Here is a 23,858-nt window from a genome sequence, read left to right on the forward strand (position 1 = left end):
GAATAAATCGCGTAGTTTCATTTCCTGTTGGTATTGTGGATCGGAGGGCGGTTATTGACGTGTTCCTCCATTTTGTTGATCATCTTGACAGCCCTTGTGTGATTATTATAGCGAAACCTGCCAGTAGTTCGGGACCCAGTGAATTGGAAACGATCCACGAAAGATACATGACTTGCCTGCGCGTTTACACGCAACACATGTACCCTCAACAGACGACGAGATTCCAAGACCTTCTAGTTAGACTGCCGGAAGTGAGTTTGATTTCCGCGGTCCCGCGCTCGAATTTAACCAAACCTTTGACGTTTCAGATCCAATCGGCCGCCTCGCTTCTACTAGAAAGCAAAATGTTTTACGTTCCTTTCCTTTTGAATTCGGCGATTCAAAGGTAGTATCGAAACGACGCCGGTGCCTCGGCCAGCGGCCCGTCGCCTCCCCCTAGCTGAATTCCCGAGATTTATTTATGAAGTAGACAAACAAATTTTTGTATATAATCGAAATAGTTCGAATGTAGAGAACCAAAAAACTAAAAAAAAAAAAAATGATATTCTTGTTATCGGTTAAAATGATACCTAATGATGATGTGGTGAAAAGCGTCGAAACGTCGTTTTGAGATGACTAATTAAGGTTTAAGCTCAGAGAATAACAGACTGACAGGAGACGTGTATTATACGAAACTCTTTTTTTATATATATATACATATATATATATACAATTTTTTTATATTAAAGAAAATTTTTATCTGCTGTCCATTTCGCTGAGCCTAAATCGGACTCAAGTACAGATCAATCGCTTTTATTTTACGAATAACTACTCGACCGGACCTCGTATATTCGATTTCCTCCAAAATTCGCAAAAAAAATCATCGATTTCGTAAATCGTTGAAATTTCAGTACAAAATTTTTTAATCAATTTCGAATCCACCCCGTATATAGTTGTTTTACGCTTTAATAGTGTTTAATCGTGACAATATTTTATTTAAAAAAAAAAATATTTGAATCAACCTATGGTAAATAATTATTTTTGAACCACCCTGTATATTAAAACTAGTTACAATTTTGATGTCTACGGAAAAACGTTTCAATAGATCGCAATATCAATTTTGAATATTTTCATAATAATAAAATTTCGTTCGCTATTGACTGGCCTATTTTTTAACCATGGGCGTTCATAATTTTTTTACGAAGGGGTTTATTTATCAAAAAAAAATTCATCAAATACTATAAAACGAATCGTCGTTTTTATAATTTCTTTCAAATCACTCTGTATATAATTTTTAACATTTCAAGAATTCTTTTTGAACTATCCTGTATATTATTCTGTCTAATAAAAATATCATTATTTGTTCCAACTGAAAACTTGAAACGTCAATTAATTATTCGGATTTATATTCACTCTAGACTGGCCTATTTTTTAACCATAAGCGTTCATAATTTTTTTCCGAAGGGGTTTATTTATCAAAAAAAAATTCATCAAATACTATAAAACGAATCGTCGTTTTTATAATTTCTTTCAAATCACTCTGTATATAATTTTTAACATTTCAAGAATTCTTTTTGAACTATCCTGTATATTATTCTGTTTAATAAAAAATTCATTATTTGTTCCAACTGAAAACTTGAAACGTCAATTATTCGGATTTATATTCACTCTAGACTGGCCTATTTTTTAACCATGGGCGTTCATAATTTTTTTCCGAAGGGGTTTATTTATCAAAAAAAAATTCATCAAATACTATAAAACGAATCGTCGTTTTTATAATTTCTTTCAAATCACTCTGTATATAATTTTTAACATTTCAAGAATTCTTTTTGAACTATCCTGTATATTATTCTGTTTAATAAAAAATTCATTATTTGTTCCAACTGAAAACTTGAAACGTCAATTATTCGGATTTATATTCACTCTAGACTGGCCTATTTTTTAACCATGGGCGTTCATAATTTTTTTCCGAAGGGGTTTATTTATCAAAAAAAAATTCATCAAATACTATAAAACGAATCGTCGTTTTTATAATTTCTTTCAAATCACTCTGTATATAATTTTTAACATTTCAAGAATTCTTTTTGAACTATCCTGTATATTATTCTGTTTAATAAAAAATTCATTATTTGTTCCAACTGAAAACTTGAAACGTCAATTATTCGGATTTATATTCACTCTAGACTGGCCTATTTTTTAACCATGGGCGTTCATAATTTTTTTCCGAAGGGGTTTATTTATCAAAAAAAAATTCATCAAATACTATAAAACGAATCGTCGTTTTTATAATTTCTTTCAAATCACTCTGTATATAATTTTTAACATTTCAAGAATTCTTTTTGAACTATCCTGTATATTATTCTGTCTAATAAAAATATCATTATTTGTTCCAACTGAAAACTTGAAACGTCAATTAATTATTCGGATATATATTCACTCTAGACTGGCCTATTTTTTAACCTTGGGCGTTCATAATTTTTTTTTCGTAGGGGTTTATTTATCAAAAAAAAATTCATCAAATACTATAAAACGAATCGTCGTTTTTATAATTTCTTTCAAATCACTCTGTATATAATTTTTAACATTTCAAGAATTCTTTTTGAACTATCCTGTATATTATTCTGTCTAATAAAAATATCATTATTTGTTCCAACTGAAAACTTGAAACGTCAATTAATTATTCGGATTTATATTCACTCTAGACTGGCCTATTTTTTAACCATGGGCGTTCATAATTTTTTTTTCGAAGGGGTTTATTTATCCAAAAAAAATTCATCAGATGCTATAAAACGAATCGTCGTTTTTATAATTTCTTTCAAATCACTCTGTATATAATTTTTAACATTTCAAGAATTCTTTTTGAACTATCCTGTATATTATTCTGTTTAATAAAAAATTCATTATTTGTTCCAACTGAAAACTTGAAACGTCAATTAATTATTCGGATTTATATTCACTCTAGACTGGCCTATTTTTTAACCATGGGCGTTCATAATTTTTTTACGAAGGGGTTTATTTATCCAAAAAAAATTCATCAAATACTATAAAACGAATCGTCGTTTTTATAATTTCTTTCAAATCACTCTGTATATAATTTTTAACATTTCAAGAATTCTTTTTGAACTATCCTGTATATTATTCTGTCTAATAAAAATATCATTATTTGTTCCAACTGAAAACTTGAAACGTCAATTAATTATTCGGATTTATATTCACTCTAGACTGGCCTATTTTTTAACCTTGGGCGTTCATAATTTTTTTTTCGTAGGGGTTTATTTATCCAAAAAAAATTCATCAGATGCTATAAAACGAATCGTCGTTTTTATAATTTCTTTCAAATCACTCTGTATATAATTTTTAACATTTCAAGAATTCTTTTTGAACTATCCTGTATATTATTCTGTTTAATAAAAAATTCATTATTTGTTCCAACAGACAAATTAAAACGTCAATTAATTATTCGAATTAATATTCACTCTAGACTGGCCTAGTTTTTAACCATGGGCGTCCGAAACAAATTTTTAAGGGGTTTATTTATTCATGATACATTAAAATCATTTTGAAAATTCTTCCTGTATTTCCCTGTATATTATTGTTGTTATTAGTGTATTTCAACGAAAAAAACATTTTAATAGATCGCAGTATCAACTTTAAATGTCAATCAATATCATTCCGATATATTCACTATTGACTGGCCTATTTATTTTAACCATAGGCGTCCCAAGAAAATTTTTGAAGTATTTACATATAGCGGAATTATCGAAAAATTGACATTGACATTCTGAGAATTATTTTTAAATTACCCTGTATACTATTCTTGTTCTTAATAGATTTCAACGAAAAAACATTTGAATAGATCACAGTATCAACTTTAAATGTCAATCAATATCATTCAGATTTCGTTCACTATTGACTGGCCTATTTATTTTAACCATAGGCGTCCCTAGAAAATTTTTGAGGGATTTATAAATGGCGAAATTATCGGAAAATATAGAATAAAGTAATTTTTACGCGTTTGGTCTGTACTTGAGTATAAAAAAAACAGAATATGTAAAAGAAAAAACACGAAAAATTGTGTACGGAAATAACCGCTACATAAGTCTGAGTAAGTTGCCTTCTATTTGTGGTAAAAAAAAGTTACGTCGTATTTTCAACTAATACTTTAGATTCCTATAAGCCTATCAAAAATTTTTGAATAATTTACTCGTTTTTCATTTTATATTTTTTATCTACTCGCTATACTCGTTTTTTTTGTATATATTTTCTAAAAAATTACGTTTTCATGACGAACGTTGTCTAAACGTTTAAAAAATAGTTTTTGGTTTATTTAAAAATGATTCTAACCTAAAATTATTTATATAAAAAACACCCAGGAATCAACAGACTTTCTAGTTCGATTTCCCTGCTACTTTTCACCCCTATTTATACTTTACTCCCCCCTATAACTTTTCCATAGTTATTTTCTTCTTCTTCCTTATCTTATTCCTCTTTTTGTCTATTAGTTTTCTTATAATCATACTGTAACTTCATTCATTCATTTCTTCTTCTTTCTAGTTCGATTTCCCTGCTACTTTTCACCCCTATTTACACTTCACTTCCCCCTATAACTTTTCCATAGTTATTTTCTTCTTCTTTCTTATCCTATTCCTATTTTTGTCTATTAGTTTTCTTATAATCATACTGTAACTTCATTCATTCATTTCTTCTTCTTTCTAGTTCGATTTCCCTGCTACTTTTCACCCCTATTTACACTTCACTTCCCCCTATAACTTTTCCATAGTTATTTTCTTCTTCTTTCTTATCCTATTCCTATTTTTGTCTATTAGTTTTCTTATAATCATACTGTAACTTCATTCATTCATTTCTTCTTCTTTCTAGTTCGATTTCCCTGCTACTTTTCACCCCTATTTACACTTCACTTCCCCCTATAACTTTTTCATAGTTATTTTCTTCTTCTTTCTTATCCTATTCCTCTTTTTGTCTATTAGTTTTCTTATAATCATACTGTAACTTCATTCATTCATTTCTTCTTTCTAGTTCGATTTCCCTGCTACTTTTCACCCCTATTTACACTTCACTTCCCCCTATAACTTTTTCATAGTTATTTTCTTCTTCTTTCTTATCCTATTCCTCTTTTTGTCTATTAGTTTTCTTATAATCATACTGTAACTTCATTCATTCATTTCTTCTTCTTTCTAGTTCGATTTCCCTGCTACTTTTCACCCCTATTTACACTTCACTTCCCCCTATAACTTTTTCATAGTTATTTTCTTCTTCCTTCTCTATTACTTTTCTTATTATTATACTGTAACTATATTCCTATCAGTTTTCTTCTTTCTCAATCAAATTTTCTGCTTTTTTTTAGTTTTATTAGTACTTGACTTTCCCTTATAACATTTTTGATTGTTGCATTTTCATTTTTCACATCCGTCCAATTTATTTCTTATAATAAATTGATTAAGAAACCGTATTAAATTAATCCTACTTAGTTTTAATTGAATTTTAATTATTATCACTGCCAGACGTCAAACTACACACTGCCTTTAGAATATCTCACCAAATATGAAGTATCCTATCGAAGTATATCTATATTAAATCCTGCTAACAATTATTGAATATAAGAATACTCACGTAAAGATTTATCAACGTTAATTCTAGTTTAGAAACACATTTTCCACCAACATCCTGTAATAGATTGTAAATACGGCGTAATTTAAATTACTTCACGAAATATCTTATATATTTACATTAGAAAATATATTAAATAAATGTATCTATGAGATAATTTTTGTTTCTGGTGATGTGGACACCAAAATTTCATTTGTAAAAAGTTTATTCCAATATTTTTATTTGTGGTTATGTTCATAGCGAGTAAATAGCTTTGTTCGCGGGTTAAATTCCGAACTAATACATGCGCTCTTTAACGTCGTCGTGGTTCGTTCATTTCTGTATTTTAATAACAGTTCCGTGTTCACGGATCACATCGATTCGGATTGTTATCGATTGGTAATACGAAATATAAAAGTTTATTTACCTGATTTTAAACGTTTTATTGATAAATTGAAAAATCGATAAGCAAAATTTACTTGTCGTGCGGGGATTCGATATGTAACAAAATAATAAAATCGAATACAACGATTCTGGATTCCGAAGAAACTGTATAATAGATTGTGATCCGCGAAGAAATCTACAATAATACACTACCACTACACCATCACTGATTTTATCTGTCAAAACGCGCGTTAGTTATTATAAATGTAGTCTAGTGTGTACAATACTCTTAATGTACTCGTTTTGAATGTTATCACAAATATACAGGGTTAAAAAAGTCTTAAACTTGTTCTATTTTAAATTCTATATTTCCTTATGATAGAGGAAGATGAATGTAGAGATTTTCTCTAAGCTGAAATTTTATTGTTGTGTCCATATAATTACCATATTCTACAGTATGTAATGACTGCCAATTTTGTACGTAAGTTACCAGTGCAACCAAGTATGTGTACAAATATCGTCGTTCCTTTTTTTGAGACTATTAACCTTTTCATGTGTACATTATATAAAAAAAATATATACAATTTGTTTATATTTATTTTGATTAACAGTATATGTTTTTGTACAAAAAGAAATATTATAGTTGTACTTATTAATTTGCGCAAGAACTAAAATCATTACCTGTTGAATTGTTAACTAAAAATGATTTCAAACGCTCTGTATATTTTTTTCTAGGTAAATTTATGATTTTTTTTCAAATTTTTTTTGTTCTTTGAAGAATACCATATGAATTATATTCAAATGCCAGTTTTAGATCTAAATATGTTATTTTATTGGTGATATTTAAATGGATTTAGTTGATTGTGCAAATAAAAAATTTTATGATTACCTGATGTCTATTGTACATCGTTTTGAGTTACCGTTATTTCTGTTAATTAACATAAGGTTATCTGAGCTTGTTTATTAGAAAATAAAAAAGATTATTATTATATATTGTATTTTACTTTCCTTTTCCAAAAACAAAATGTATTTTCGTTGTTTTCTTAGGAAGATACATCAAAATGTGTGATTATCAACAAAAACAAACAGGATCTTATTAACACGGTCCAATTTTGAGGAATTTTTAAACAAATTACGCCACGAGAAATCATTTCTAACTCTTTTTAAACCAGAACCACTCACATTAGTTTTAATAAACAAATATTAATAAAAACTAGACGTATATGTCAAGATGTTGACATTTGTGAGACAACGTCAAAGAAAATCCTGGCTAATATTCCAATACACAGATTTATTACTGTCACTTTTGAGAAAGTGAAATGTCATAAGTAACAAATTTACTAACAGATTGTATAAATAATAACTATTCATGTCCACTTTAAAATTACTGAAATTGTAAACACGATTTCCTGCTAAAAAACTAGCAAAATCCCTATATCTGAACCCATAGATAAAATGAGAATTGTTTGGATAATGTAAATAGTTCGATATTAGCATAACAGTTATAAACACAAGTACTGATATATGACTTCAAAGTACTAGCTACAAATCATCATCATAAAATTGCTGATATGAATTGAAACGTCAAAACAAAGATTCAACTATAAGTGTGAATTTATATAAACGAACGCGAACCGAACAGTGAGATCGAAATAAAGTGGATTGACGAACGATTCATACAATCAGAATCAATAGATTTACATAGCCGAACGCAGTATATGACGTTGACATAAATGATTTGATTCTTATAACCTGTACTTGTCAAAGAAACTCGTAATTTGTAAACAACAAGGGGTGTATATATCTGTAATATTTCGATTTATTTTTAATAAATACTATCTAGTTTGATAATTTATCTTTAAAATGGAAAGTTTGGAGTATTATAAATCCCTAATTACAGAAAAGTAAGTAATATTAAGTTGTTTTAAATAAGTTTGTCCAATGTGTCTTTTAGTGAAGTTATTAACGCTCTTATTAAAGAAAGTAAAATGAGAGAAGGAGAAGTAGAAAAATCGAGAATTAGACCGAATCTTCAATTCTTCCAACGCACAGTTTCAAATTTGGTTTCCTCTAATAATAGGTATAATTGATGTACTCTAAATCTGGTTAAGATTAATTTCATCATTAGAATTGCAGTAAATCAAGAGAAGATTAGGGCGAAAGAAAAGGTGAAAGACAATATTTGTAGGCGTCGAAAAGTCGTAAAAAGGAAAAAAATGCACATTGATTACATTAAGGAAATTCTAAATAATCCAATAGAGTTTGTGAGATCCTCAAACGATAAATGTACAAGTTTTAGGAATAGGGATGAAAAAATAGTAATAGCAAGGTAAGTTTTTAATATTATAAATAATTTAGTGAATTTATTCAGGATTTCAATATTTCAGTCCTAGTAGGGAACAAAATAAAACTATATTTGGCAAAAAAAGTCGTAAAAAACTTCATCAAAAAGATTCTAATCGAAGTACTAGTTATTCTCCAAAACCACATAAAAAGTACAATTCTTACAGTAGCAGTAGTTCTAATTCAATGTGTTCATCAAAATTTGAAAAACAAAGTAATTCCACATCATCTTGTAGTGGTAATAACGAGACCAAAAGTTTTTCAAAATCGAAAAAACAGTTTAATAGATTAGACAACAGTGTAATAACTCTATCTTCCACTAGTAGCGGTTCCGGTACTGATTCTGAATCAGATAATTGTATCATAATTGAAGACTCATCTTAGTAAAATAGCAGTAAGAAAATATTTATTTCTAATAAAATAATTTATTTTTACTTGGTTTTTTATTTCTTAGACCCTTTTATATGTTATTGTCGTCATTTTAGGTCTCTTGTGAATGAAAATTGCTTTCAAAAAAACGGGGAAAAATTGACGTTTTGACATATTTGTATTTTTTACTCACTTTAAAATCTAATTTTCAATCAAAGAAGACAAAAGACTTTTTGTTCTACTCTGTGTAATTCAGAGTAGTTTCAAAACTACTCTTTTATGACAGATATGAATTGAGCAAACTAACGAATTGTCAAAATCAGTTGATGCCCATTCAAAAATGGCCGCCATAAGGTGAACAAATGCTTTTGACCTAAGTTTGAAACTGCTATTAAAGGGTTGCTACGAAAAAGTGCGAAATTTACCCCTGGAAAGTAGCTTCATAGTTTTTATACCACTATGCAGTGTAAATATAATATAAAACACAACTAAATTGGAAAATTAGTAGGATTCTGACTAAAGCTCTTTGAATCCAAAGGAAAGGGGTTAACTCCACTTGAACTTTAAGTTTATTTTTGTCCTTGTACCTTTCAACGGCCACTGGGTTATCAATGTGCAACTTACTTTAATTAACATCAGAAAAACAACCCGTGATTATAGTACAAATGTTTTTAATTGCTTGACATCTTACTTGCAAAGTAATTTGTAAAAAAATGCAAAAATACTCGGTTTTAGATGAATTAGTTTCACTGAAATAGATATAAAATCTATTTCTTAACACCATAAAACAATACAAAACAACTCTCAGTACAAGAAAGTCAATTATTTATCCCACGGCCGTCTGATTCACGTAGATCAGCTGTTTTCTTAGATAGCATAATTCGATGGCAAAAAACTATCAAATAGGTGATAGTAGTTGATTCCCATTTGTCTATGTTTACACTACACTCACCCTACTTTTTACAATATGTCAAAGAGTGTAAAGTACGTTCATTTCTTCGATTCTATTCTTTTCGCGTATTATCATTGATAAACTTGTACAGAATTTTTTTTTTCCATGAAGAAACAACGATAAATTAACACACGTATTGTTTTGGAACTAACAAAAGTAGCTTAATTTTTTATGACTAATCGAAATGTCATGTATTTCCACGCATACTTTTGAAAGTTAATACTTCATAAACGTCATATGGATTTGACAATGGCAGTGCCATCTGTGAGTCAGCCGCACGACTTATTGAGTGATGTTATACGTGAAATCAACGTTATATCGTCAATTTTCTTTTATTTACTGTAAATAAAAAACCAATAACAATATTCATATAGTCTTTTTATTCAAATGATAAACTTCTGAGTATAAATGGACTTAAGTATTGATATTACGACACCCTTTCTTTATTACTTCTCCTTTTACCCTTTATAGGCCTCATTTTAATAGCTGGTAAAATAACTTTCACAGTTGTAGTATTATTATACCATTCCCTCCAAGCTTCCGCGTGTTTTTGACATGTGTATAGTAACCAAGAAGAATATGTGAAATCTATGGCGGCCATACCTAGAAGGTGTTGAATATAAATCCCCCTGTAATAATTATTGACGATAATTTACCGAAAACAGCCGAAAACGCCAATATATGTGACGAAATCGTCCCGGTTTTGACGATGTTAGCTTTGACCAATGTTTCGCACATCATCATTAATACGTAAGTTGATGCCACAGCCGTTGGTGTATATAAAGTTAAAGCAAGCAAATCGTACATTATTTCTTTTTTACGAGGACCTGGTTCTTTCATATAAGCGTATATTGAACCCAAAATACTGTATCTAGAAATCACACCCATTTCGGAAAAAAATTTCAACGCTATAGATGAATCTCATATTTGATCAATGAAATTTAGATTTTTTTTGGTAATGTGTCATCAATTAGCGAAAATCTTATCTTTACAAAGAGATATGAGTCGCCCAGCTGCGAACTGAATACGAGGATTATCCCAGAAGTACCTGGCCTAACCTAGAGATACATAACCTAACCAAAGTTTCGGTTTTTAGATACATTTTGTTTAATATTTTGAATATTTGACCTATTTTTTCATAATAAAGAGTTATTTTCGGTTCTCTGCTCGTTAATTGATGATTTACACTAAGAAAAAATTATATTATCTTTATATATAGGGTAAAACTTGAAAATTTTGACTTTTAGATAAATTTTGTTGAATATTTTGAATATTTGACCTATTTTTTCATAATAAAGAGTTATTTTCGGTTCTCTGCTCGTTATTTGATGATTAACACTAAGAAAAAATTATATTATCTTTATATATAGGGTGAAACTTGAAAATTTTGACTTTTAGATACATATTGTTGAATATTTTGAATATTTGATGTATTTTTTCATAATAAAGAGTTATTTTCGGTTCTCTGCTCGTTATTTGTTGATTTCCACTAAGAAAAAATTATATTATCTTTATATATAGGGTGAAACTCAAAAATTTTCACTTTTAGATACATTTTGTTGAAAATTTTAAAAATTTGATATCTATTTTTAATATTAAGAGTAATTTTCCAGTTTTTGTTAGTTATTTAACATTTTACAATGAAAATAAAACATATTATCTTTATAAACAGGGTGAAATAAGAAAATTTCGGTTTTTCACTCGTTATTTGACTACCTTCATGAAGAAAAAACAATATAACTCTCGTATACTGGGCGAAATATGCAAACTTCCGTTTTTAGACACATTTTTATTAAATTTCGAAAACTTGATGTCTTTTTATTACATTTTTGTTTTTTTTTTATTATTAGAGGTTCTACATAAAGAAAAAACATCAATTTTTTAATATACGGGTGTGATGTAACAAATTAAACTTTGTTTTTAATTTTACTGAAATTATCTTTGCACGTTTTACTAAGTATAACTCTGTACAATTCTCAATTATGCGTTCCTTGTTTGTAAGCCAATTATAGTTTTATAAACTGATAACTTTGTCGCTATTTGATGACCAGCATTATACTGATTCAGTCAAATGGAATGGGAAAGTATCACAGAAAGAACCGTTATAGAAAAACTTGACAGACCCTTACCTAGGTCTTCTTTCGATTTTATAATGGTGCATACATAATTCGCAGTAGCTATGTTGTGAATCTTTAAGCCACCTCTCCAAGCATTTCAAATGCACCAATGCCACGGTTCCTCTACATCTACAAGGCATTAGCAGATCGTCCAAGCTTTCGCCGCCATGACATATCCGGCACATGTGATCAGTCGAACTAGACTAAAATTCGCGATTAAAAATATTTCTCACAAGATTCAATTCACGTTACTCACGCTCGAATCTAATAACGATACATAAATATCATTGGAATGTGTATTTAATTTATTCTCGTGAGCTTTACTTCTAGCTGTTACTAACGGTAATGGTAAAAATTTTCTAGCTTCGAATAAGTTGTTTTGAGATTTATTATTGGCGTTCTCTTCCATTTCGTCTGTTGGTTTCGTATTCAAAAGTTCGAAGCTATCCTCGGAATTGCAGCCTTCTACACATAAATAAGTTTGAGATAAGGTTCAATTTGGCTATGAATAAGGGTGTTGGGAGTAAAAAGCCGTAATTTTTACACAGATTAGCAAGTAAAATTGGGTCTTAACAGGCAGTTTTCCAATTCAAACTTTTATTAATTAATTTTGACCATTGCAATAACGAATTTGTTACCTGGTGCATTGTTTCGTTTAGTAAAGTGCAAATAATTAAATTAAAACAAATACTTTGTACCGCATTTTAGTCCTCACACCCTTACATACAAAAAATGACATTTATAAATGTCAAATGTCTAAGTTTGAAATGAATTCACTTTCAATATTTTTATTGCGTTCTTAAAAGCACGTGTATGAAGATTTCAAGTTGTCATTATTAGATCATCGAGCAAACCAAAAACCATATATATATATATATATATATATATATATATATATATATATATATATATATATATATATATATATATATATATATATATATATAATACTCCAAATTGCATAAATAAAAAACATTATGTCTATCCTATACCACGGAATATATATTAACATTAATTCTGTGCCTGATCTGTCAATATTTCTATGAACATACGAATAGAACTACATTTGTTCGTAAGAAGTAATTGAACGCACTGATTGACTATTCCGTTCTTTTACTAGAGACTTGTTCCCTGATCAGCTAATTCGATAACAAAAATCATCGAATTCAGCTGTTGTATCTGTCAAATGTTACTCTTTACTAATGTCATGATCAGCTGTTCAACGGTGTTTAAAGTATAAACAAAGGGATTCTTATATCCAAAACAATTATTTTGTTTTTTTTTAATAATTCATTAATATGTTTTATAATTTTTGTTGTGTTTTTAATTGTTGGATGGGGGAAAAGTGATAATAGTGTTAAACATGAATTGCAACATTAATAAGAAAAGGTTTGATTAAAAATAAATTGATGTATATACGAATTTGCTGGAAAAACTTTATCAATGCGAGTAAATAAATAATACATCATTAATTTTGTTATAAAAAGAATATATCATGAACAATCATTTTATTAAAATTCTCATTCATGAAAATAAAAAAGAAAATATAAAAAATATTAAGTCCCAACGTTATACTTATTTATTGTAGACATTATATGACGAGAAAATATTGTTCACTAAGATACCTGTTACTTACCGTACATACAAGAATTAGAGGAGCAAGTGCTTTTTGAAAATAAACCAACGTTTGATGATATTTGTAGATAAGCTTCTCCGGAATCTTTTTCTGCTTCTTTTTTATCGACGATATCTTGATACTTTGACAGAATATTACTGTTAATACCTTGGCTGGTACCTAGATGATAAATTGTGTACGCTGACAATTGACATTTGTACTTTGTAAATTGTGAAAAATATTATTAGTACTAATAGTGCTATAAATTAAATAGCACATTGTAGTTGTTTTATATGCATTTAAATTCGTACCCCTATAATACGAATATAACCATGTCTATTGATCTTGACACAGAACAAAAAATCATTCTGTGAATCTGAATGTCTATGTGAAATAACTTTTATCAGGGACGGAATCATTTAATTTGGATTAAAAATTGTTTGATGATTTTTATATTTATATTTAAATACAGAAGGTGAATCGAGAAATTTTGGGTCAGTTTTAACGAAATTATATTGAAACTAAATGCGTTTACTCACTAGGTTTTTCTTCTTTCAACTCCGTACAACTCACACTTCCCTTAATTGACTTGTAGCGGTGGGGTGATATCAGAAATATTCTAGAATTTTCAGGATCAAGTTGATCCAAATGAGGTGCGCTTAAATTCAACAAACTCGCGGTGGATTCACTGAATATTATGGTAATGCACAAATCCTTTTGTTTCTCTACATTTCTCATACTATTTTTAATGAAAATGAACTTGAATTTTGAAATGAAATGACGGGACTACGCACAATTTGACATTTATAAAAGCAACATTGACAGTTACTTTCCATATTTTAAAAATCACTACAATAAATTCGGCAACGTTGTAAACGCTATAAGTCAGCCATTTTTTCGTGGTATGCAAAGTCTTCGTTTCACTTGTGTGTAAATAATTTATTAAATCATTCGATTTTTCAAGAAATGAATATTTTTTAATAAAAAAAATTACACAAAACGCTGATATTAATAAAAGTTTTAATGTATATAAAGCATTATTTCCTTTGAAGTAAATATGTGACGTCTCGGTTAGTTTGGGCCACCTTACTGATATGAAGTTGGATAACGTATGTCTTAGTCGTACGTCATTTGGGATGATTCGATTTAAACTCTGCTCCGAGACGAGCCGAATGTTTCCGAGGTATCTATATTCGTTTAATGTCATTTTTTCGTAGTACACAAAGTTTTTGTTTCACTTGTGTATTAATAATTCATTAAATCGATCGATTTTTTAAGAAATTAATATTTTTTTAATAAGAAAAATTACACAAAACGCTGATATTAATAAAAGTTTCAATGTATATAATGCATTATTTCCTTTGAAGTAAATATGCAACGTGTTAGATTATAAAAGACGTACGTTAGTTGGGATGATTCGTTTTAAACTCTGCACCGAGACGAGCCGAATGTTTCCGAGGTATCTATATTCGTTTAATGTCATTTTTTCGTAGTACACAAAGTTTTTGTTTCACTTGTGTATTAATAATTCATTAAATCGATCGATTTTTTAAGAAATTAATATTTTTTTAATAAGAAAAATTACACAAAACGCTGATATTAATAAAAGTTTCAATGTATATAATGCATTATTTCCTTTGAAGTAAATATGCAATGTCTTAGATTATAAAAGACGTACGTCAGTTGGGATGATTCGATTTAAACTCTGCACCGAGACGAACCGAATGTTTCCGAGGTATCTGTATTCGTTGAATATCGTGATACTTAAATAAAACACGTGATTGAGTTTAACTTTGAAATATAATTTGATTTCAACTAGAATAAAAGTACAATTTTGTGTATAATTCTTTGATTTTTGTTCTTATATATCAAGTATTTTAAATACCTAACTTTATTTAAAGAAAAATTTGTAGTTATCAACGATATTTATAAACTTATTTTAACTAAAAGAAAAAGACACGAATAAATTTAAAAGTATCTATCACCAATTTACAAGTATAATCACATTTTATATTTTTTCTTACATAACAAAGATTTTACTATAAAAAAATAGAAACGATACGAAAAATTTGTTGGTTTCGAGTAGTTCTTTCGATTTCAATTACGCGTGAAAGTGGTGAAATAAACTGGAATATTGAAAAATATACACTAGCACTCAAATGTTTTCGCCCACCCCAAAATCCAATCGTTAAATTTCAAAATAATAAATTTGAAAGAATTTTTTTTTCACTTTATCAAGTGAAGGGCGAATCAAGGTCAACCTAAACTATTTATACGAGGGTATGTTTATATGTAGTCGGCGCAAGTGGGGGAGAGTTTTATGTAGCGATGGGTCAAATATTGAGGTTTTTGGGTCTGAAAATGTTTGTGCGCAGGTCAAAAGAGAACGGATGTTAGATTCATGCGTAAAAACATGGCGGAAACTCTGATAGATAAATATCAAAATCGATCGTATATTACAGGGCGGGCAAAAACGTTCAAGTACACCGAGAAAAATAATTCGTTTTCCATCACGACTCGAATGGTTCAACCAACAATTCAATCGTTAAGTACTCGATTTTATTTTGGTGAAATTTCACGCTTTGAAAGTTCTAACGACGCGTACAACATATTGTCGACAAATAGGGCATTCGGCTAATCTTTTACCACAATCCGTGCAAGTGGCGATGTGACCGCATTCCAATAGAACGCAATCCAACGGGGCGTCCATGCATAATTTACACAATTCTTGTATCGGTAAATTTTCCGGAATTTCTGAAAGAATTTTTGATAAATCGAATCGTTTGGATGATGTCGTTGGAGGGATACCTTTTTTCAGTTCGTTGCTGTCTTCCCAGAGCCGTTCGGCTCTTTCTAAAAGTTCGGATTTTTCCACGCATCCTTTAAAATCAACTCTGTTCAAGGTTAGTAGTATTTTCAAGTCTTTTGACGATAAATTTTGTAATTCTTCGGCGCTACCGAAATCCTCGATTTTTGGATACCTATTTGGCAGTGGGCTTTCGTTCCGCTAATAAATTTATGCGCGAAAAAAACATTTTTAGTACGAATCGATTCAATCAGAATTAATTTTAACAAAAAAATCTACTTAAATCTCTCTTAACTATCTCAAAATTTTTCCAATAGCATTGTTTTGATAAAAATATTTGCTTAGATTCAAAACAAACGTATTCAATTCAGTGTTGCCACTCACTCACACACGAATTCCTTTAAATTAAATGATCTAACCTTGTAGAGTCGAGTTTATTTTATTTCGTAGAATTTTTTTTTGTACTTGGTGGCAGTGGCGTAGCGAAAATTGCTTAGTATCTTATTACCATTAATTATTTTTTATAAAAATAAAATTTTTTAATAAAATTATTTTATTTTTTTACTTTTAAACCGTTTTCTTCATAAATCAAGGCGATTTATCAAAAAAAAAAAAAATAAGAATACACAATTTCGTATCAAAATATTTCAAATTCACGTGAAAATCAATGATAAAAATCGTTCGTAATGAAGAAAATTATTCAATTCTGGCAACAGTGTATAAACATTCCAGACTCAATTCAGAAGCTATTGACATATATCGGAAACGGAACGATTTCCTTGATTTAACGCGCGATTAATTTCATTCCTTTTTTTAGAACTAAAACGCGTTCCTCAACAGATAATATATCGAATTAATTTCGTTCGTTTTGACACAAATATTTATTTTCATTCAAAACAAACGTGTTCAATTCAGTGTTGCCACTCACTCACTCACGAATTCCTTTAAATTAAATGATCTAAACTTGGAGTCGAGTTTATTTTATTTCGTAGAATTTTTTTTTGTATTTAGTGGCAGTGGCGTACCGAAAATTGCTTAGTATCTTGTTGCGATTAATCAATTTTAATAAAAATAAAATTTGTTGATAAAATTATTTCACTTTTAAACTGTTTTCTTCATAAATCAAGGCGATTTATCAAAAAAAAAATAAGAATACACAATTTCGTATCAAAATATTTCAAAATCACGTGAAAATCATTGTTAAAAATCGTTCGTAATGAAGAAAATTATTCAATTCTGGCAACAGTGTATAAACATTCCAGAATCAATTCAGAAGCTATTGACATATATCGGAAACGGAACGATTTCCTTGATTTAACGCGCGATTAATTTCATTCCTTTTTTTAGAACTAAAACGCGTTCCTCAACAGATAATATATCGAATTAATTTCGTTCGTTTTGACACAAATATTTATTTTCATTCAAAACAAACGTGTTCAATTCAGTGTTGCCACTCACTCACTCACGAATTCCTTTAAATTAAATGATCTAAACTTGGAGTCGAGTTTATTTTATTTCGTAGAATTTTTTTTTGTATTTAGTGGCAGTGGCGTACCGAAAATTGCTTAGTATCTTGTTGCGATTAATCAATTTTAATAAAAATAAAATTTGTTGATAAAATTATTTCACTTTTAAACTGTTTTCTTCATAAATCAAGGCGATTTATCAAAAAAAAAATAAGAATACACAATTTCGTATCAAAATATTTCAAAATCACGTGAAAATCATTGTTAAAAATCGTTCGTAATGAAGAAAATTATTCAATTCTGGCAACAGTGTATAAACATTCCAGAATCAATTCAGAAGCTATTGACATATATCGGAAACGGAACGATTTCCTTGATTTAACGCGCGATTAATTTCATTCCTTTTTTTAGAACTAAAACGCGTTCCTCAACAGATAATATATCGAATTAATTTCGTTCGTTTTGACACAAATATTTATTTTCATTCAAAACAAACGTGTTCAATTCAGTGTTGCCACTCACTCACTCACGAATTCCTTTAAATTAAATGATCTAACTTTGTCGAGTCGAGTTTATTTTATTTCGTAGAATTTTTTTTTGTATTTAGTGGCAGTGGCGTACCGAAAATTGCTTAGTATCTTGTTGCGATTAATCAATTTTAATAAAAATAAAATTTGTTGATAAAATTATTTCACTTTTAAACTGTTTTCTTCATAAATCAAGGCGATTTATCAAAAAAAAAATAAGAATACACAATTTCGTATCAAAATATTTCAAAATCACGTGAAAATCAATGATAAAAATCGTTCGTAATGAAGAAAATTATTCAATTCTGGCAACAGTGTATAAACATTCCAGAATCAATTCAGAAGCTATTGACATATATCGGAAACGGAACGATTTCCTTGATTTAACGCGCGATTAATTTCATTCCTTTTTTTAGAACTAAAACGCGTTCCTCAACAGATAATATATCGAATTAATTTCGTTCGTTTTGACACAAATATTTATTTTCATTCAAAACAAACGTGTTCAATTCAGTGTTGCCACTCACTCACTCACGAATTCCTTTAAATTAAATGATCTAACTTTGTCGAGTCGAGTTTATTTTATTTCGTAGAATTTTTTTTTGTATTTAGTGGCAGTGGCGTACCGAAAATTGCTTAGTATCTTGTTGCGATTAATCAATTTTAATAAAAATAAAATTTGTTGATAAAATTATTTTACTTTTAAACTGTTTTCTTCATAAATCAAGGCGATTTATCAAAAAAAAAGGATAAGAATACACAATTTTGTATCAAAATATTTCAAATTCACATAAAAATCGTTCGTAATGAAGAAAATTATTCAATTCTGTCAACAGTGTATAAACAATCCAGAAACTATTGACATATGCCGGAAACGGAACGATTTCCTTGATTTAACGCGTGATTAATTTCATTCCTCTTTTTAGAGCTAAAACGCGTTCTTTTGACACATGTCATGTGTCATTTTACAGTACCGTATCAACATTTTTTGTTTACTCACCTCTATATCATTCAAATTATCAGTACTGTGTCGAAACGTCGTAGAGGTAGTTGGTTGTGATTGTGGGTTAGTTGGGGTATGATCTCCGGCGACGTTTCGAGGTATATTAGTAGGTGATTGAGGTGATCTTTGTGTAGATCGAGGTTGTTCTTGGTAAGGTCTATTCGAATAACCATCATTTGTTAAAACCGATTCTAAATTACCTGAAGAAAAAATTAAAAATTGTTCCGAGGCTATTTGACGTAAAATTTTATTGATACGAAAAAGGGTCAACAAACTTCATATCTCGAAACGAAAAATATTTTTATTGTTATTTGTATTGAAAAGCTTTTGAAAGATTAATTGACTGATTAGGTGAAATTATTGATCTTTTGATTGTTATTTGTTTAATTAAATTGTTTACTAAAAATATACGTTTCCCACCACAGAAATATAAGTAAACACAAAACACTCGTTTCACATTGGTGACACAATGTCATATTTAGAGCACTTGATCGAACTGTCACTATAGAACTAAATATACATAAATCATTGAATTAAAAGTTAAGGAAGGGTGGCTATATAAATAAGCGGAAGTAGCCATATTGGCATCCAAGTATGACTCATTTTATTTTCCTTGTAAAAGAGCACGTCTTTAATTTTGTTTCGTATTTATATAAGTATCTATCTATAAAACTAGTGAATTATATTCACGATACAACAAATTCCATTCATTTTTCATAAATCATTTGCTAAAGAGTAATTTTTATATAGCACGCCTATGGTAAAGCGGATATTATATATCCGCCATATGCAATAACTATCCTGCACACCGAACTATTCTTTATTGCTCCTTCGATTAAGGTGCAATTTCATGTTGACACTGGACGCTGGCTTAGAGGTACAATTTTAAATGGAACGTCATATTTTTAGAACTGTAGTTCGTTTGTTAACGTTATATATGGTTCTATTACGGTTATAGTTTATGGAAATCCACCAATATAATAAACTTATTAATATAAATTAGGTGTTTCCATCGGGCAGTCACAGTTTTACGAACGATTCTGTGTTGTGTTGTAACCGTTTCCGGAACAGTTTTTTCAATACTTGGTTGATTGAAAGTACTGTTACCAGAACAGTGCATAGTCGGTGATTGCATACAATATCTACAAACGCTTCTAATAACAGTTCCAAGAACGGTCCGGAGTAGCAGGTTGGAACAAATTAATATCTTCGTAAGATTTTCAAATGTTTTTACAAAATGGCAGCGGGGTATAAACAACACTGAATTAAGGTTATAATATTTTAGTCTATTATATTTTGCATTTCTTCAGAAAAAATATTAACGTTATTAATATAAGTTTTAAGGTTAATCATCAAATAATTATAAAATGATATTATATAACTATAATTTTATATAAATCAATCTAATTGTATGATTATAACGAACGAAAATGAATGGAATAATGTTTGTTTTTAAAAGACAATATCTAGTCTTATTCTGCAAAAATTACTAAGAGATGATTCACCTTTTTCATTTACAACTGATAAATATTTGTTTGTGTATACAATTTAACTGTAACATTTATCATAATGATAATAAAATTCGTAGAAAAGTTAAGCTAACCTTGTGTTTTTTCCTTGGAAAACGTACAAAATGTAAAACAGCACATGCTTACGATGTAACGCGAAATTTAATGTTTACTTCAACAAGAAACAAATCATCACAAATTACGAGGGATCGTATCTAATCTTATCAAGTACTGAATATGATATCAGGACGTTCCCTCTCCTTATTTTTTTTAATTACGAGTTACGTATTTATAAGTTACTTTGTGAATCGTTGATTGGGTTACTAGTATTGCACAAAAAACGATTTATATGGAAAAAAATGCATATAATATACAGGGTATGATCAGAAATAATTGTTGAGTTGTGTATTTATCGTTTTTTTTGTGTTTCGTTGATTGGGTTACAAAAAACAGCACAAAAAAACGATTTATATGGAAAAAAGGATATAATATACAGGGTATGATCAAGAAGAATAGAAACTTTTTTTTTTTCAAAACAAAATCGTATGAAAATGTCATTTTATTAATTTTTTTACAAATGAATTTTGATAGAAAATGGTCAATTTTGAGAAAACATGGTAAAGTTTTGAGAAAAAATGGTTAATTTTGTGAGAAAATGGTCAACTTTGAGATAAAATGGTCAATTTTGAGAAAACATGGTAAAGTTTTGATAGAAAACAGTTAATTTTATGAGAAAATGATCAATTTTGAGATAAAATGGTCAATTTTGAGAAAACATGGTAAAGTTTTGAGAAAAAATGGTTAATTTTGTGAGAAAATGGTCAATTTTGAGAAAACATGGTAAAGTTTTGATAGAAAACGGTTAATTTTATGAGAAAATGATCAATTTTGAGATAAAATGGTCAATTTTGAGAAAACAGGGTAAAGTTTTGATACAAAACGGTTAATTTTATGAGAAAATGGTCAATTTTGAGAAAACATGGTAAAGTTTTGATAGAAAACGGTTAATTTTATGAGAAAATGGTCAATTTTGAGATAAAATGGTCAATTTTGAGAAAACATGGTAAAGTTTTGATAGAAAACGGTTAATTTTATGAGAAAATGGTCAATTTTGAGATAAAATGGTCAATTTTGAGAAAACATGGTAAAGTTTTGATAGAAAACGGTTAATTTTATGAGAAAATGGTCAATTTTGAGAAAACATGGTAAAGTTTTGATAGAAAACGGTTAATTTTATGAGAAAATGGTCAATTTTGAGATAAAATGGTCGATTTTAACAGAAAATGGTGAATTTTGAGAGAAAACGATCATTTTGGTTAGAAAATGGACAATTTGGAAAGAAAATTGTTAATTTTGAGAAAAAAATGGTCACTTTTGAGTGAAAATGATCAATTTTGAGAGAAGATTGTTAATTTTGAGAATAAAATATAAAAATTTCATTAGATTACTTGTCAAAAATAAACGAACTAGTAACATGAACATTTTAAATCCCCTTTTCCTTCAATTCCAGTAATTTTTCACATAAATTCGTCAAAAAAAACATAAATTTTGAAAAAAATCATTGAAAACTGTTGATTTTCGATCTGAAAGAGCCAAAAAAATAGCTCAAAATTACCCAATTTCAACAAATCTAATATTTCACATATAACCTTATATTTCGTAAACAAATATTGAAAAATTGATAAAATTTGTATAAAAACCTCCCTAATTTTTCCAAAACACACCAAATCCCATTATTTTCAATTTGAAAATCAATTTTTGGGGTCAGTTTAAGCACACGACACATTCAAATCATTATTAAAAACACAATAAAACAAAAACAAATTCAATCCCAATACAAAAACGATTTAATCAATTAAAATAACGATTAATTCAATGATGTACTCACCCAGTAGATCGTTAACTGGACGTAAATTAGGAAGAGATCCAGCAAAATTCGCCGTCAGTTTCTCCAAACCTCGCTTTGGTTTTTCAGGTATCTGTTTATTGCATAATATATCCACCAATTCATGTTTTTCTAAAAAAAACCAAATAAAAAATGAGAATCTGAAAAAAAATATGAATCATAAGTATTAACCCAGTATATCAAACACGTACCTACTAATCCAAAAGTAGATATATTTCTTTTATTCAAATAATCTTGTAAATCTTTTGATTTGAGTTCCATAAGTTCAGATCGCTCCGGAGGACGTTTTAATAAGATAAGACATTTTTCACAGTATAATATCCTAAAAATATTTCGCAAATTCCGATTTTGAAGACGACAAATCGATTTCTTTATAAAAAAACTGTTTTCATTGTAATAAAGCAAAATATTATGGTATTTTCGGTTTAATACAGTTTATTTTATACGTCACATTTCCTTCTTCAGAAAATTACGAAGTTTTGGGGTAAACAGTCCGAGGGTTAGGTTTTATGACTAGAGAAAAAGAGGTTAGGACAGTTTTGAATATACAATTCTATTACTAATTAAACTATTTTCTCGTTTGAATGTTGAACAAATTTTGTATCACTAAAACCAATTAATTTGATATAGTTTATATATGAAACAAAAGATAAATATTAGATATTCTTCTTAAAACTTACCCTTCTCTTCTTTTCAAACATTTGTTACAATATTTATCTTCACATTCACCACACTTTATTTTCCAATTAAGTAGATTAAAATCAGATCTACATTTAGAACAGGGCATTTTGATTTCTCTCTCGTATAACAATTATATAAAAACCATTTAAAAAAAATTGTTAATTACAAACTATATTTAATTTGTTTCTATTCATTTTAAGTAAATGTCATCGTTGAAGTTTACTTAATCACTATATTTTCCTATCATTATTTTAATTACTAATAAGTACTAAAAATTTAATACAAATTATTAGTAAACTGCATTGGTTCTAATCTGTTGTATTTAACTGTCAAAAAAGCTATGTTCTATTAGTTACCTTTGTTACTGTATGGTGTGTTCCGAGTAGAAAAAAGAAAGAAATAAAATTTTTGTTATGAATTCCAAATATAAAGAGACGATAATAAAAGTGGAAATTATAAATTATAATTGAACCAACACAAAACAAAAATTGAAAAAAAAATGATTTGAGTTAACCATTAATGCAAAAACTCCACTATACCTACCGGGTAGGCAACAAGCAGCACAGCCACGAACCACATCAATATATGCTGCACT

The 23,858-nt window shown here is 28.8% G+C and overlaps 4 protein-coding genes across 6 annotated transcripts in view; 2 read left to right on the forward strand and 2 right to left on the reverse strand.

Moving 5' to 3' along the window:
- The window catches only part of LOC130447652 (hormone receptor 4), a 44,082-nt gene extending 40,667 nt beyond the window's left edge, over window positions 1-3,415 (forward strand). For 2 of the 3 annotated variants that reach the window (XM_056784600.1, XM_056784602.1), the window contains one exon: window positions 112-3,415. In XM_056784600.1, the coding sequence (XP_056640578.1) occupies window positions 112-389 (278 nt within the window). In that variant the 3' untranslated portion in view covers window positions 390-3,415. The remainder of the gene's footprint in view (window positions 1-111) is intronic. The other variant, XM_056784601.1, reaches the window with a different exon arrangement.
- A 4,302-nt stretch (window positions 3,416-7,717) lies between these two features.
- Window positions 7,718-8,747, forward strand: LOC130447653 (uncharacterized). Its single transcript, XM_056784603.1, has 4 exons — window positions 7,718-7,874; window positions 7,925-8,050; window positions 8,099-8,299; window positions 8,358-8,747. Exons 1-4 carry the CDS (start codon window positions 7,834-7,836, stop codon window positions 8,695-8,697), a joined length of 708 nt encoding a protein of 235 aa, XP_056640581.1. The 5' UTR covers window positions 7,718-7,833; the 3' UTR covers window positions 8,698-8,747.
- A 1,244-nt stretch (window positions 8,748-9,991) lies between these two features.
- LOC130447654 (E3 ubiquitin-protein ligase MARCHF3-like) lies at window positions 9,992-12,494 on the reverse strand. Its single transcript, XM_056784604.1, has 5 exons — window positions 12,390-12,494; window positions 12,008-12,216; window positions 11,764-11,954; window positions 10,291-10,505; window positions 9,992-10,237 (listed from the first exon to the last, which is right to left on the reverse strand). The coding sequence occupies exons 2-5, from the start codon at window positions 12,158-12,160 to the stop codon at window positions 10,062-10,064; spliced, it is 735 nt and encodes a 244-aa protein (XP_056640582.1). The 5' UTR covers window positions 12,161-12,216; window positions 12,390-12,494; the 3' UTR covers window positions 9,992-10,061.
- A 2,649-nt stretch (window positions 12,495-15,143) lies between these two features.
- On the reverse strand, window positions 15,144-23,610 carry LOC130447655 (E3 ubiquitin-protein ligase RNF34). The gene is made up of 6 exons (XM_056784605.1): window positions 23,263-23,610; window positions 22,774-22,904; window positions 22,565-22,693; window positions 19,166-19,368; window positions 16,175-16,373; window positions 15,144-16,120 (listed from the first exon to the last, which is right to left on the reverse strand). Exons 1-6 carry the CDS (start codon window positions 23,367-23,369, stop codon window positions 15,942-15,944), a joined length of 948 nt encoding a protein of 315 aa, XP_056640583.1. The 5' UTR covers window positions 23,370-23,610; the 3' UTR covers window positions 15,144-15,941.
- Between the last annotated feature and the right edge of the window lie 248 nt (window positions 23,611-23,858).

This window comes from Diorhabda sublineata, chromosome 8, assembly GCF_026230105.1.
Source record: "Diorhabda sublineata isolate icDioSubl1.1 chromosome 8, icDioSubl1.1, whole genome shotgun sequence".
NCBI lineage: Eukaryota > Metazoa > Arthropoda > Insecta > Coleoptera > Chrysomelidae > Diorhabda > Diorhabda sublineata.

Coding starts and splice junctions, on each gene's coding strand:
- LOC130447655 (XM_056784605.1), bottom strand. CDS start 23,369: ATGCCCTGTTCTAAATGTAGATCTGATTTTAATCTACTTAATTGGAAA. Junction 19,369..22,564: donor TCCAGTTAACGATCTACTGG/GTGAGTACATCA, acceptor TTTTTTCTTCAG/GTAATTTAGAATCGGTTTTA. Junction 16,374..19,165: donor ATAATTTGAATGATATAGAG/GTGAGTAAACAA, acceptor TAAATTTATTAG/CGGAACGAAAGCCCACTGCC.
- LOC130447654 (XM_056784604.1), bottom strand. CDS start 12,160: ATGGAAGAGAACGCCAATAATAAATCTCAAAACAACTTATTCGAAGCT. Junction 11,955..12,007: donor TATCGTTATTAGATTCGAGC/GTGAGTAACGTG, acceptor CGCGAATTTTAG/TCTAGTTCGACTGATCACAT. Junction 10,238..10,290: donor GGCGTTTTCGGCTGTTTTCG/GTAAATTATCGT, acceptor AACACCTTCTAG/GTATGGCCGCCATAGATTTC.
- LOC130447653 (XM_056784603.1), top strand. CDS start 7,834: ATGGAAAGTTTGGAGTATTATAAATCCCTAATTACAGAAAA. Junction 8,051..8,098: donor TTGGTTTCCTCTAATAATAG/GTATAATTGATG, acceptor TTTCATCATTAG/AATTGCAGTAAATCAAGAGA. Junction 8,300..8,357: donor GAAAAAATAGTAATAGCAAG/GTAAGTTTTTAA, acceptor TCAATATTTCAG/TCCTAGTAGGGAACAAAATA.